This window comes from Cynocephalus volans, chromosome 2 (genome assembly GCF_027409185.1).
Source record: "Cynocephalus volans isolate mCynVol1 chromosome 2, mCynVol1.pri, whole genome shotgun sequence".
NCBI classification, from domain to species: Eukaryota; Metazoa; Chordata; class Mammalia; order Dermoptera; family Cynocephalidae; genus Cynocephalus; species Cynocephalus volans.
Genome location: NC_084461.1, coordinates 162,845,618 through 162,860,848, shown reverse-complemented (window position 1 = coordinate 162,860,848; position 15,231 = coordinate 162,845,618). Strand labels below are relative to the sequence as shown.

General features: G+C 42.4%; 1 protein-coding gene across 1 annotated transcript in view; it reads left to right on the top strand.

The window, feature by feature from the left end:
- The window catches only part of LOC134370672 (mitogen-activated protein kinase kinase kinase kinase 4-like), an 83,433-nt gene that overhangs the window by 50,722 nt on the left and 17,480 nt on the right, over positions 1 to 15,231 (top strand). The window contains 12 exon segments of the mRNA XM_063087696.1: positions 1,228 to 1,443; positions 2,414 to 2,453; positions 2,456 to 2,507; positions 2,509 to 2,572; positions 4,303 to 4,409; positions 5,785 to 5,934; positions 6,719 to 6,824; positions 8,830 to 9,002; positions 9,494 to 9,614; positions 10,626 to 10,817; positions 12,819 to 12,936; positions 13,255 to 13,425. Coding sequence (XP_062943766.1) covers positions 1,228 to 1,443; positions 2,414 to 2,453; positions 2,456 to 2,507; positions 2,509 to 2,572; positions 4,303 to 4,409; positions 5,785 to 5,934; positions 6,719 to 6,824; positions 8,830 to 9,002; positions 9,494 to 9,614; positions 10,626 to 10,817; positions 12,819 to 12,936; positions 13,255 to 13,425 — 1,510 coding nt within the window.

Below are 15,231 nucleotides of genomic sequence, written 5' to 3'. Positions count from 1 at the left end.
TGTGGAAATATTTGATTTTGTTTTTTACTGTAAGTACCTACTTAGTGCTTCCTATTTTTCTATCCACCACACTGTTTTCTCTGTTGCAGTGGTAGTGGGGATATCCCCAATTGCTGAAAGTATGAAAGTAACCAATACGTTCTCTTGGTTGGTTTAGTTAGTTTCAGCTGTTAAATCTCTTTCTTTTGAATTTGGGCATCTAAATAGACTTTGGTGAATTTGCTGGTGCTCTTGGGCCACTTTTCCTGCCTGCCAAGGACTCTGGGGCTCCTACCTCAGTCCTGTACCCCTTAGCAGTGCATCCCCATCAGGGACTGTCTTGAATGCATCAGAATCGGCCCTTCTGTGGGGAGTAAGGCTAGCCCAGGGAATTGCTGCCGTTCAGTATGGGAGTTTGGTGTCTTACTCCTGCTCAAGTCCTCCCTCAGGTTCTCCTCACAAGTTGCTATTTTCACAAAGAACATATTTGTTTTCTGCCATGATGGACTTGGAGATGCTTGTGTGTACAGCCATGTGTCAGGACTTGTGAACTGTCCTGTTTGTCTTGTCCTTTTCTTCACAGATGAAACTGAATATGAGTACAGTGGGAGAGAGGAAGAGGAGGAGCGCAGGTGCCTGAACAGGAGGGAGAGCCAAGGTAATGGCAGAGCCACTCTTCACTGTCCTTCTTCATGAAGAGATTAAGCTTCATGTTGATGCTACAATTTCAGAAGACTCCTGTGTAGTACAGAGGGACCTTGAATCATTTTGAAAGTGCCCTACTGTCTCCCATTCTTCTCTATTCGTTGACCAATTCCTATTACCCCACCCCACCTCTGGTCATTCTGTGTGGGGCAAATTGCAAGGTGGCTTTTATTTATTTATTAGCCATTAATAAGTTAACTGTACTATTTGTTAGATAGACACAGTTTTGGACAGAGCTTGGCATTTAGTGAAACAGTAGAATGCTGAGGGCTGTAAGTTCACAGCACATGGCATAGGGTTTTTGCCAAATATGTACACCACTGAAACCGACATTTAATTGAATTCTCTCTTACTCTGTCTGATGATATTATGGTTAGCGACCTCTGTCAGATTTTTCCACAGGTAATATGCTATTTAAAATCCCAGCCATTTTGCTTTGTTATAAAACAAGGTGGGGAGGGAAGTGTTGTCTTAAACAAATCCGGAGAAGAGGTGAGCTCTCCAGTGTCCCATAGATTTAGTGTTATCCTCTCCCTTTCCAAGGAGTGCCAATGGTGGGAGACGGAGGAGCACCGGCAGGCAGAGAGGCTCCAGAGCCGCTTGCACCAAGAACAAGCATATTTCCTGTCTCTACAGCGTGACCACAGGAGGCTGCACCCACAGCAGCCGCAACCACCGCCGCAGCAGGAAAGGAGCAAGCCAAGCTGTCGCGCTCCCGAGCCCAAACCCCACTATGAGCCTGCTGACAGAGCTCAAGAGGTACCTCCTTCCCTTCGTTGCTTAGGCATTGGGCCCGTGTTGATTGTTCTCTGGAAAGTAATATGACTACTCTTCAGAACTGTGTAATGTTAATGTTGAAACGGGCCGTAGAAGTGAGCTAAGAAATTGAGGTTCATAGGAGTGTAGGGACTTGCCCGAGATCTCATATCTAGTGAGTGCTTTTTCCATCCAGGAAACAAATCTTAGTTTACAAATCTCAGTTAACAAATCTCAGAAGAATTGGAAAGTAAACAAAAAGAAGATTGTATGGCAGAATCATTCTTAAAAATATAAACGAGAGGAATGGTGATCTGATTAACTGTTTTTCCAAAACTAGTATGGGGATGAAGTGTGCCTATACCCCAATTTACTGACTTTTCAACTCTCACAACTTGTTACTAAATTGCACTAGGGCTGGCCACGACCTCACAGTAGGAGGTGGCACAGCAGTACAGGTGGGTCGTCATCCTGCTTCCAGAGGTGTTGAGTCCAGGCCTGTAGGTGGCAGCCTTGCACCGTCTGCGACACCAAGAGCGGACTCTGGGAACAAGTGGTCCGCTTGCTCTGGGGTGCCTCTATTTTTAGTGGAATGAAATGGGTTTGGGATTCCTGATAATAGTCTTTAAATCTTTTGGTTTAGTTGGTTGTGACATTAATTTGTTTTTCTAGTTTATCCTTGTATTCAATCCTAGAATTCTGGGCAAGGTGGAGGTCTTAGAGGCTGCCTTACTTAATTTTTATCTTTATAAACATTTTCTTTTTCCTGAATCAAATCCTAGTCCTGCTTCATCTGCCTTTTTTTTTTTTTTTTTTTTTTTGTCTCTCTCTTTTTTCTCCTCGGCTGCCCCTCTCTTTCTTATAGCTGAAGAAAACAAAATTGTGTTTAGAGTCCTTTCACCTTCAGACTTTCTTCAGCACCTCTGCTCTTCCCTACTAACACTGAGTTATGTGTTCTAATTCTCTGATGCAGGTGGAAGATAGATTTAGGAAAACTAACCATAGCTCCCCTGAAACCAGTCTAAGCAGACAGGCAGAGTATTGGAACCACCAGGGCCTTCCCGATCAGTCTTTCTCCAGTGGCAACTCTGAGTCTGTGCATCCTGCCCTGCAGAGACCAGCAGAGCCACAGGTAGCAACAGCCAGCTTTGCTGTGGGTTAAGGAGGCCCCTGCGATAGCCCACCGAGCCATGGTCTGCTTGTAACATCCACAGTTCAGTTGTTACCACATTTAGAAAGAGAAGAGAAGATCAGGAGTGACTTGAGACTAAAAGAGGACAAACACTCAGGTGATAGGGAAAAGGATTTTTTTTTTAAAGATTTTTGTTGTACTTATTAAGAATATCTAGAGTCAGTGATTTCTTCCCTAATACAAAGATTTTTTTACTTTAGCTTTTAGAGAATTAGTACTATAAGCACTTCAAGGGAGAGCCAGAACCTTTTCTCCCAAGCGTTTTAAAGTAAGTAAGTGGTCCCTGTGATCCCTGGCTTCTGGCCAGTTCCATGAATAGGCCTTAGAGAGCAAGTGGTGCCCCTGAAGTTCCATGCAGAATTTTTCACTTGCTCAAATATGCATATTTTTCTGAGAAACGGGCCTTTCATAAGATTCTCAAAGATTTCAAGACCCCCAAAATGTTATGGTCCAGGAGGTTGGGTGTGGATTTTGAAGTGAGTCAGGGCAAAGGTCATGGCCTCTCCTCGTGTCTGCTGACTGTGGTGTGGTTAAAAGAGAACCCATTGTGCTGTCTGTAGAGGAGAGTAGACAGCAAAGATTACCCAGACCAACGATCTTAGAGATCCTTAAAACACTGATTCCTGCTCTCTCGCTGAGAATAATTAACTTGTAGACATTTTCCTTCTTGGCTCTGTGTAATCCAGAGTTTGGGGAACAATTTCTTAAGCCTGAGTTGCTTGTCACTGGAGTTTCATGTGTAAGGGGACAAAAGTTCACATTCTTATGACAGAAGTAGCTGTGGTGTTCTGAAGCACAAATTCAAATGAGAATTTGAATGTGCTTTACAATAAATAATTCCCTCAGATGATGGGGAATTGCAGTATGGACAAGTTAAAATAAAAGAGAAAGAAGAGCTGCTACTGATGCAAAGGTGTGTTGGGTTGAGGCGGTAACGACATGACATTAGCAGCTTCTTGAGTCTTAGAAGAGCAGGCCTGTTAGCAGATGGGCCACTCCTGCTAGAGAGGAGGGAATGGAAAGCAAAGTGGGAAGGGGGGGCAGTAAATGAACAGAAACGGAATAGCAGAGAGACTAGAGGAATAGGCTTGACAGCGCTTGTTCTTTAACAACCTTGTTTCCCTCTTTAGATATATTTCAAGAGTACAGGATAAGTTTTTGTCCTGAAAGTTAAACTTACCATAAATAGAAAATCTTTCTTTTTGGCCACCAATAGTTTAAGGAGTTCCTGGATTAGGTAGACTAATTTTTATATTCATGATTAGTTAATGTAGTACCTGGAAATGGTCTCCCTTTCCTCCTTGTATTCTAAAGTTGCTTTTGGCTGCAACATAAACCTGTGTAACATTCTTCGGAGGAAAATTTTCTCATGTAGTGCTCCATTTTTAAAGTTATTTTTAATGTATAATTTCAGGTAATACTTTCAGTTACATGCTTTTCCCCTGACAATCTTAAGCATTTTAGAAGTCTGGGATTATTCTAGTAACTGGGATTATTCCGATCTCACCTGTAAATCATATCAGGGAAAGACTAAGGAGGGTCAGGGGTGGGGGTGGGTAGTGGCAGGAAGGCCAGCATAACTAGGACTGCTTTAAAAGTCTGTTTTGTTATGGAAGTCTCTTTTCTCCTTACGTTCTCAGTAACTTAAGTGCTATATTTTCTACCCGAAGGTTCCTGTGAGAACAACATCTCATTCCCCTGTTTTGTTCTGTTGGGATTCCCCACTGCAGGGCAGCGGACAGCAAAATAGCCAAGCAGGACAAAGAAACTCCACCAGGTAATGGAAGAGTGAAGGTTAACAACAGGTTTACTGTGTAGGCTCCTACAGTGTAATGTTGTCTCTGTTCATAAAAATGCTCGTAAACACAGAAGTTTGGGGGCAAAGAGATTATCAGCTATAAAAGGAAAAAACTGCCATAACATCCATTAACATGAATAACATCAAATTGATCTGTTATAAAAAGAGGGTTTGAACCTGGATGTGTATTATAGTAATTGTGAAATGAAAACTCCCTGTTTCTGTAAGAGTAACTGGAGAGAACAACAGGGAAGGAGAGCAGTTCTAAGAGAATTGTCGTCAAGGGAGCTTTTTATCTAAAGGGCGTCCTGAGGCCTTTGAGTGGTATGGAAAGCACAAAGGGGTTACTCAGGAAAGTAAATGGTTGACTGACAGTCTGCAGGAGACTAGTGAAGTAACCAAATGATGTCCTTTTCAGGTTCTAGAGCTACTCTGTTAATACAGTAGCTTTTAACCACATGAGGCTCCTTAAATTTGAATCTAACTTAATTAAAGTGAAATAAAATGAAAACTTCCTTTCCTTAGTTGCACCAGTCACAACTTAAGTGCTTTATAGCCACATGTAGCAAGTGGCTACGATATATATAGCTCAAATATAGAACATTTTTTTCATTGACCAGCACTATCCTAGGGAAGAAAAGATTATGTTGGGTGTTTTGTAACTTGGTCATCACTGAACCACTAAAGTTAGCTGTCTGCCTATGGAACCTTTGTGTAACTTGAAGTGGTCCAATGGATGATAACTCAGAAGCTGCAAAGAACCCTTTAGTCCTGACGACCAGAGTGGACCATGGTATCCTTCTGTGACTAAGTCTGTGTCATCAGTACCTAGCAGACACGTGCTGTGGGTCTGCCTGTGGCAGGAAATCCAACCTGGCCCATGCTTTCTGTAACATTTCCAACACAGCTCATACAAAGGAGTATCCTTTATGTCAGCTTTTGGAGGGTAGCAACAGATGGGGTGAGAACAGCAGCATAGAAACAGGATCTAATGTTGTGTGTAATTATAGAAACAGATTGTTTTCATAATACTAAGAACTGAGTTTGTAGCTGTGACAGAAATGGTGGTACTTCTAGCCTGAACAGTAGTGTTGCATCTCACACCTGATGGAGATTTTAGGTCTGATAATTTTAGGGTATCATATAGTGTTTTTACTTTGTTAAGATATCCAAGATAAAATTCGCAAATAGTGTCTTCATAACTTTTGATGAACTTAATGTTAAATGCTGTTTATAGGCTGTTTTTCTCATCCTTTCCTTTTAAAGACATCACATGCACACATCATGCATGTTTTTATAATTTGGTACTACATCTTGGATGAAACTTTAGCTCTTCTTTCTTCTTTTCTAACAGCAGTATTGAGCCCTGGCTCCTATGGAAGAGAGTGGAGAAGCTGGTGCCCAGGCCTGGCAGTGGCAGCTCCTCAGGGTCCAGCAACTCAGGTTCCCAGCCTGGCTCCCACCCTGGGTCTCAGAGTGGCTCTGGGGAACGCTTCAGAGTGAGATGTAGGCTGCCTGTCCTTTGCCTTTTCCCTGTTAACAACCTTGGCTGTGATCAGTATATTGGAAGTCCTTCTTAATCTGTAAAAAAGACCTGTGGTTTGCATATAGCTGCATAGCATAAAACAATGTTTTAGTGTAGGTTGCTAATGACACTAATAGTTGCCATAACTTTAATCATAAAGAGCTAAAGTTTGAAAGCTTTACACGTGCCTAGCACCGCGAGCACTTTACAGTTTAGTGCAATTAACAAACTTGTCCAAGTTACTTAGCTCAATGAGCTAGGGTCTGAACTCATTTCTTTCAGTATGGACTCCGGGGTACAGTGAAAATCAGAGAGATTGTATAGTCAGAGGTCAAAACACCACAAGATGAAGAATACTGCCAAAGTGCAAACCTGCCTAGCCATCCTCCCATTACCTGGCAGCATAAGATTTCATCAGAATTGGTTATTTTAGCCCCATAATAAAAGATTAGTGAGAAAGTCCCTCTACTGTATTACTGACAGAGCATAGTGAGGTATAAATTGTGAGCACATGTTGAGTAGAGTGTGATGATGGAGGACTCTAAGGAAGGAGTCAGAACGCCTGCCAGAGCTCTCCTGGGTCCCCGCCCTTGCCCTGGAGTTCAGACCTGTGTGTGGAGACCCTGCCAGCTATGGGTGGGCCTAAGAGAAATGGGCGGAGGCTCGGGGGGAGAAACAGAAGGCGAGGTGAGCTAGGACAGCTTTGTGATATACAGCTACATGTGTATATGTACCTGCCTTTCTTGTCTCTTTTGAATGTGACACCATCATCCAAGTCTGAAGGCGCTCCATCTCAGTGCCTTTAAAATGCAGCAAAACACCCTGAAGATAAAAAAGTTTTTAGACTTCTCAAGCCTGTGGACAGGATTGCACAAAATCAGTTTTACTTATTTCAGGCTTGAGCAAGATCTTTTCTATTAAAAAATATGTGGTTTAGAGGCCTGCAGTCCCTTCTGTTGAGTCTGCTCACAGATTTGAGAACTTATAAGGAATGACCTAATCTCCAGACATGATTTGTGTTCTACAGTCATCTTGAAGTCTTCAGTACCTTTTCTCTAGCATTTCCACCACACACTGTGTGTGCAGTCAGCCTTAGAAAGAAACACAGAACAAAGTGTAGGTTTTATTTAATGAAATTTCCTTATGGGCTGGCTGCTAGCACAGTTGGTGCAAGCATGGTGCTGATAACACCAAGGTCAAGGGTTTGAATTCCCTTACTGACAAGCCACCAAAAAAAAAAAAAAATCCTTTTAAGGAAACAAGACACTTAGCTCTTTGCTTGGCATTAACCTTTACTTATTCTTGTTGAGTTGGGCATAGTACTGGCTTTTAGAATACATTTTTAAAAAATCACGTTCTTAAACTCATCTGTTGCTTTAATTCTGCCCTTTGGTACCTGGGGTGATAGTTGTGACTACTTTGTGAACTTCTTTAAGCCCTGTCATAGGAACTGACCTTGTTAACTGCATACACTTGGTGGAATTTTAAGCCTGATGCAGTTTTGATTTCCTGCTTGAGCTGACCTCTATACTTCGCCCCTCTCCTCTTCTTTCTGCCACACTTCCTCACGCTGTGCATTCTTCATCAACAATGGCTTCTTGGTCCCCTTGAAACTGCCACTGTGGTGAAGGGCGAAATGGTAAGCCCCCCTCTGCAGAGACCCTAGCTTGTGTTCCAGCTGCTTTCCTCTTCCTTCTTTAGCTGCCTTTGTATTCTTTCCTAGTAGTTAAAAACCTTAAACTTTCACCGCAGCTTTCGTTACACATAAAATATGCTGCATCTATTATTATTATTATTATTGAATGTAGCTTTTTTGAGTAACCTTTTAGCTATAGCTTTTTTACAGCTATAGCTGTAACCATGAAATAGTTAGCAAGACTCAGGGCCCAGTATTTGATCACTGTTTCAGAGGCTCAAGCTCAAAGAAAAGAAAGATATTCTCAACTTTGAAGAAGAAAACAAAGTGTTAGCAATTGGAACTGCTAAAAATAAAAGTGAAAAATAGCTACATAGCCTGCTTTTTAAAAAGTCATTACTTTTAAATTTGGACTTTTGTGTGAAAATATGGAGTATAAATAATAGTCACTCTTGAAAATTATTTTTAGTGAACTGATTGAGTCTTAAAGTATCTCAGGATAGAAGAGTAAAGGGAAATTAAACCTTTTAAAATAAATTCTGCTGTGGATTCTCTTCTGTCTGATGTTCACATCCATTGGCAGTGTTGTGGAGACGTGGATAAGGCTCAAAGGGAGCAGGAGAGAAGCCCAACTCACCTTGTGCCTGCAGTGTACACGGGGTCACCACTTTCTCTATATGTCATGAACTTTTTTTATGCACGCGGCAAGTTGCGTACGGTTGGTAAGGTGAGATGTAAGAGGTAAAGTGGTGCTCACTTCACTCTTCTTTCCCTTTTCTATAGGTTTGGAATTTCTAATGAAAGTTTGAGAAAAAATAAATACTTTAAATTAGGCATATGTAGCTAGAAGCTTGCTTTCTACATAGTTCCCTTAAAAGAAGACTTTGTCATATAGACAGGTAGCTTTACAACAAAGCCCAAGCATCTGTCTCTATTCAATTGTTGATCTAGAATTTTACCTTATATTTGAAAAAACGCTTATCATAAGCAGACTCTTACTTTTTTCATTGTTGTGGGATTTGAAGTATACACATCAACTTTGACTTTTTTGGTCTTTTCTATCAAAAGCTGTAAGAACTCACCTTCCTATGAAACTTGAAAATACTCTACAAAACAGTTTTATAAAATTGACATTGTTGCTATTTGTTGATAGTTAAAATAAAGAACTTGTCATTCTTTCCTGTTTCCTTCCCATTTTCCTTTTTTGCCTTACTGTCTTTTCTCTATTCGTGCATTAGTATTTGACTGCACTGGCCATAGGGCTTCGAGCAGTGGAAGATGTGCGGCCACCTCACAAAGTGACGGACTACTCCTCGTCCAGTGAGGAATCGTGGACGACAGACAAGGACGAAGACATGGAACAGGAAGGGGCTGGTGAGTCCACCTCTGGACCAGAGGACACCAGAGCAACATCAGTCCTGGGTGTATCTTAAAGAGGATGAGAGTTCTCAATGAGCCTTCTTTCCACTGGGAGCCAGACCGTTTTCTCTAAGCCTGTCCCGTGACTCCATGAGCATTTAACATTTAGTTGTCATGTATTCTGCAGCAGACAGTACTTGTGTTGTCTCCCTTCTCTTCATTTCTGTATGTTCATATGCCTTCTTCAGCAGCCCACCGTGTGCTTTACTTTTTCCCTTTGCTTTGAGGATATGATAAAAAGGAAATTTCAGTTTGGTATAACTACTTGAGTTAACCATAAACATTTATTCTAATTTTTTGATCAGAAACAAACTGCACTAGAAGGCAATTCTTTGTTGAAGGGAAAAAGCTGAGCACTTGCTTTCCTTGAGGAACCTTTATACCTGTAGCCTCATCTCATGACTTCAAGAAGATGAAAAGTCTAAACAGGATATCCTTGGCTCGTGGATTAGGGTCCTTTACTTCTGGATTTTGTCTCCATAGGTCATCTCGGAATTTGAGCAATGGTGAAACAGAGTCCGTGAAAACCGTGATTGTCTGTGATGATGCAGAGAGTGAACTGGCCATGACCCCATCCAAGGGGGGCACTCTGATCATCTGCCAGGTACCCGTGTCTTCTCTCTGTTGTCAGAGGCTGAGCTTTTCCTGTAGTTATTAACCCACTTGCTCGTTCATGCTGTTTCTACATCACCATCTGTTTTCATCTTACCAAGAGCCGAGGGGAGAGTGCCCAGGGACAGGGAGGCAGGTGTGTGCTGCGTGCACGGAAGGTAGCACCAAGTCATACATCCCATATTGCTGCTCCTCTGCATGTCCACGGCAGTCCTCATGCAAGCACCGCACTGAGTCTCACAGTCTGGGTCTGTGTTCTGAGGGAAGAAGCAGATAAGGAGGCTGTGGCAGAGTGGCCACAGTGGCCCTGCTGGGAGCACTCAGCTGGGAGCATCCACAGTGCTACAGCAGGAGTGGATGGGCGGGTGGGACGAGCCTCCTCACAGCCCCGAGGACTCAGAGAGCAAACGTCTCTCTTCTGTGTTCCAAAATGGTAGTTTCCTCACTTATTGAATAATTGTGTGCCACACGGATGTGCTCAGTCTGGATTGCTAAGTTTTATAACTATCAGTTAATTTCTTAGCGTAGGCTTCATTAAAGTGATACACTTCTTATTTCAATAGAACAGAGCACCCAGCTAGTGTTTTAGACTTTGCCCCGTGTGTGTTTCATGCTATGGCAATGCATTCAGATGGAAAGTAAGAAGAACATGGAAAAGACTGGGATTCAGAGAAGCCACAGGGTACTTTCTAGAGCTCTAGACAGAGAGAAAAGAAAAAGAGTAGTGGTTTTGGTAACAGAAGTTAGTGTGACAGATAAACTGATTAAACTCTCACTGCTTCGGTCATGCAGCCACCAGATAAGGTACTTTGAATTCTGTTGGCTCAACTAAGGTGTTTGGCAAGGAAGTGTGAGCAATTCAGGTTATTTTCCTTGGTTTTTACTTGGTAATTTAACAGAGTTTGAAAAGTCACACAGCACCTTAAACAAAGCAGTTATCAGTAGAATCGTAGGCAATTTCAGCAGCACTTGAGTGAGACAAGTGTGCCTGTTTTTTCTGCAGAGAACAGTTGACCAAAAGTGTGCCAGCCATCATGAGAGCAACAGCTTTGCCGGTCGCATTCACCTCTTGCCCGATCTCTTACAGCAAAGCCATTCCTCCTCCACTTCCTCCACCTCCTCTTCCCCATCCTCCAGCCAGCTGACACCCACCATGTCCCCACAGACACCCCAGGACAAGCTCACTGCTAATGAGGTATGTCTCACACCACAGCTGGCTGCTTTCCTGGGATTTGACCAGCACCGCCTAGGAGCTAGTTTGCAAAGGAGACCTTTCCAACACCCTCACCACTTTTCTACCTACCCTGATCCCTTCTGTCACTTCCCCTTCTCAATCCCTAAGTAACATGTTCCAGATCTGCGTACAAATCCCCTAACCCTAGATCAATTTCCCTCCAAACTTGCCAGTTCACTGTTTACTTTTCTGTAGATAAGGGTAGCTGCATGGCTTTCTTTATTCAGTTTATTTTTTTTTTAATCTAAGTAAAATGATTGCTGTGTTCTCAGACCCATTTGGCCTGAAATTCTTGAAATCATTTGTGGAATCTGCCTTTTTTCATTCTTTTTATCCAATAAATAAAGTATAGGAAAACTTGGTTAAGCGGACTTGGCCTTATCTGGGCAAACTTGTTATCCTGTACAGGAATCTCCTTCAAACAGGGTTGGATTGTTCTTTTGGTTTTTTTGTTTTTCCCTTCTTTGGGGGGTGGGTGGGGGCAGTTGTTGGTTGGTTACTCTTACTTGTTTTTCACCAACCCTGTTAAAATAATTTTTTTCCTTGAAATTTGCAATCACTCAGTTTAAGGAGAGTCCAAATGCTTTTTGGGGAAACCTAGAAAATTAGGATGCTGAGCAAGAAGGACAAAGGTCTGAGCCTGCTTGTAATTTAAAATTTCCTGTAGGAAATTCTACGCGCTTGTTCAAAGGCTTGGCTGTGGTGCTCAATCGGGCTGGCTGGGTGATTGTTTGCTCAAGGTGGGTGACAGAGCCCACCACGAGCTTAATTAAACAGGGGTTTGATTTCGCAGGAACCTTGGTTTAAAAGTGTCTAACAGTTGAGGGAGGTTGACATGCATCTTTAGTCAATCTTGTTAATATAAGTGCTTAGTGGACTGCCCACTCCTACTTTAGTTCTTTTGTTAGGAAGAATCAGAAAAATCCTCTCCTGAGGAACAGGGGCAAGTCAACTGCATCCTGGGTAGGCTTGGCTTCAGATTGCCAGCGGCTAGATTGGCCACTAGCTCATGGGACAGGGAGGGGAGCCTGCCAGGTGGCAGTGTGTCAGGCAGGGAGCTGAGGAGGGTGTGGGCTTTAGGACATGGTGACTTGTAGGTGTCTGTGGAGGGAGTGAAATGGTACAGGGCAAAAGCACTTGAGTGGACTTGTTCTTTTCTTATTCCGATATATATATATCTACCTGCACTCACATTCCTCTTTAAATTTGTAATTTAAACTTGGCTCCATTTTGCTCTAATGTATAGTATTTTATTATAACCTGTAACTCACTAAAATGGCAATTTTATTTTTCTGTTTATTTTGCTTTTAATTGTTATTACATTTGCACTTAATTTGTTTCACTTTCTTTGTGTTTTTTTGTCTTAAGTTACATTATTAACCAAACACTAGTGATCCTAAAAGATAAAAGGGTACACCTTAGTTTGTCATTTGCACCTTTCACTAATGAGCTCCTTTGTGGTGTGGGTTTAATGGTGATGCACCTAAAACAAACCAAAGCATCTGTAGCTTTCTGGCAAGAGGCTTAATTTAAATTAAATTAAATTAAATTAAGATTTCCCAATATCCCCCATAGATTAATGGGACTATTTTGGGTAGGACAGCAAATTCAGAAATCAGTGAATTGGGACCAAGACATTTCAGACCTCCTTTAGGAGTTTTCATTCTGATCATTTATTTCATTTAAAAAAAAAAAAAAAAAAAGGTAAGTGCCTCGCAGCATTGCTGTCCTAAGTGAGCAGCATCTCTGAAGGAGATGTGGCTCCTGCATTGTTCCAAGTGAGGCAATCTGCCAGGGGTGTGCCGGGCCCCTGTGGAGGCCCCCTGCAGGGCATTTTTGGGAAGCGATGCAGGAGGGCTTTGTATTGGGAAATAGTGCAGTATAGGAGTGGATTGAAATGTTTTTTCAATGTTCATGTTTAGAGTGTCAATTTTATTAATAAAATTGAAATTTACATTGCAGACTCTGTCTGCTAGTAGCACACTCCAGAAAAACAAAGCTTCTTCCTCCTTTACACCTTTTATAGACCCCAGATTACTACAGATTTCTCCATGTAGTGGGACAACAGTGACTTCTGTCGGTAAGTGCAGTAGGAACAAGAAAGCAGCTGACAAACAGGACTCAGTCACGTTGCATTGCTCTTTCAGATGGCTTAGGCATGGCATGATGGTTGTTCACAGGTGCAGGCCTTAGCTAGAGGCCATCCCACTTGCATTGCCTCATTTGCAATGAGCTACATAGTTGATTTCCTATTTCCATATACATCTCTTACAGATTTCTTCTCCTTGACACAGTGTCAGTTATGGCATATGAATATTTACTTGAGGAATAGTGAGGGAGGGAGGCAGGCACGGTTTGTGTGTATAAAGAGAATAATTTCAAGTGTACTGTGTTTCAGTGGGATTTTCCTGTGATGGAATGAGACCGGAAGCCATAAGGCAAGATCCTACCTGGAAGGGCTCAGTGGTCACTGTGAATCCAACCAACACTAGGCCACAGAGTGACACCCCAGAGATTTGTAAATACGAGAAGAGGTTTAACTCCGAGATTCTGTGTGCTGCCTTTCGGGGTAGGTGTCTTGCTGCTCCTCTGACTCATTTTTATTCTGAAGGGTGGGTTAGTCTTTTAGAGAAGTACTACTTTGAATGGTTGGGGGATTTTGTGAAGGGTTGGTGACAGACAGGATGGGAGATTTCCGTGATACCCATCCTCATGCTTTTTGCTGTCGGCTCAGTGGTGCATGAATAGAATGGTGTGGTATGTGTGTGTGCTTGCACTTGTTTCTGCAGTCAAATACGAGAGAAGGAGGGTAAAATGATGGGACAGGGAGTTGGTCCACACTTCCAGGGAGAATGAAGATGCTTTTCTTTAAATGTTTCCATTCCACATTTTTTTTTGCCTATTGTGACTTTGGCATAACATCTAAATTAAAAGCTATCTGCAGTTGACCAAGAATCTGTAGAATGGGGCAGTTGAGCTGACTTTACCTGTTGAAGACCTGTGGTGTTTGTGTAGCATCTTCCAAACTTAAGACACCGTGGGAGGGTGTTGATGGAGAATCTGCCTTCTCGTGTTCTGAAGCTTGCCTGTCTGTCTTCCCTGCCCTTTGCCTTCCTCGCTCCCTGACAGACCCTGCTCCTCCAGTCCCACACTTTGTTCATGTTCTTCTCCACCTTAAATCCTTAAGTTGACTTTTGTTACAAGGACCCTGCTTCTACCCAGAACACTCTCTTACTCCCTTTGACATTACAGGTATGAATGGGCAGAAGACAGGAAATCCATTGGTTTGAGGTCCATAGCACATCTTATTCCTGCCATGTCAGTGGCTCCTCATCCCCACAGAGGCTGTCACCTGTCACTTTCCCCACCCTTACCCACCCTGTGCCCCTCGGGCTCAGCTGCTGTCCTTCCTGCTACTTCACAGGGAAGGCAGTAGCAGCTGCCACGAGGGCCTCAGAATGCTCCCACTTCTGTCGTTGAACAAGAGGCCTGTTATCAGGTCAACTTCACGCTCCCACCTTTTCTTGTCCTCCACCTTCTTGATTTTTTTCTGTCCTCGATTCTCTCTTGCCTCTCTCATAAGCTTCTGCTCAGCCTCTCTCCCAAGGTTTTTGGAAGGGTTGTCTATTCCCAATGCAGACACCCCAGCTTTCTCTTCTATCCCTAGAGATCTGGATTTCTGTTCTTATCACTAGAGAAAGAGTATTTGAAAGCCCCTAATGATCATATCATAAGGCCTTTTCTTTATTAACCTCCTAAGTAAAGGTAACTAACTCTTTGTGGGATTATGGGCATCCCACGAAAGCAGCAGTCACTGCTTTGCCACTGGCACATTGCTGATGCTCAGAAAGTGGCAGTTGCCATCATTACAGGGAGTAGAATTTTATAATTTTCATTCATACTAAAGGCCTTTCAGGGGAGTGTTCGTATCATCAAAAATCAGTACAGTATACTAAGTGTAGAGATAGTGATAAGTATCTCAGTTCTTTCAAAACTGGTAATCTGTATTGAGCAGTTGATGGCATTCTTATCCAGAATGGTTACTCTTGGTCCAGTCTTATTTTATATTTCTCTAATTTCCTGGAAGGTTTTTGGCCCCATTCTATGTGCTGTTAACTGATGTTTTATTAACTAAAAAGACTTCTAAAATTTTGAAAAACTTCTTTTTTCTAATTAACTTCTTCAGTACTTTTAAGAAAAATAGGAGGGGATCTCAAGCTGTGTTTTTAAGAATGCAGTGCAACTTTCTATTTTATCATTATGTTAGAAGGATAGGCAGATGACTTAACATTTACATACGTTTCTATAAGTCAGTGTATGTGAGAGGCTCCTTGGTAGGGGCACATCAGGATTTCCTCAGCCACTTGTGAACAGC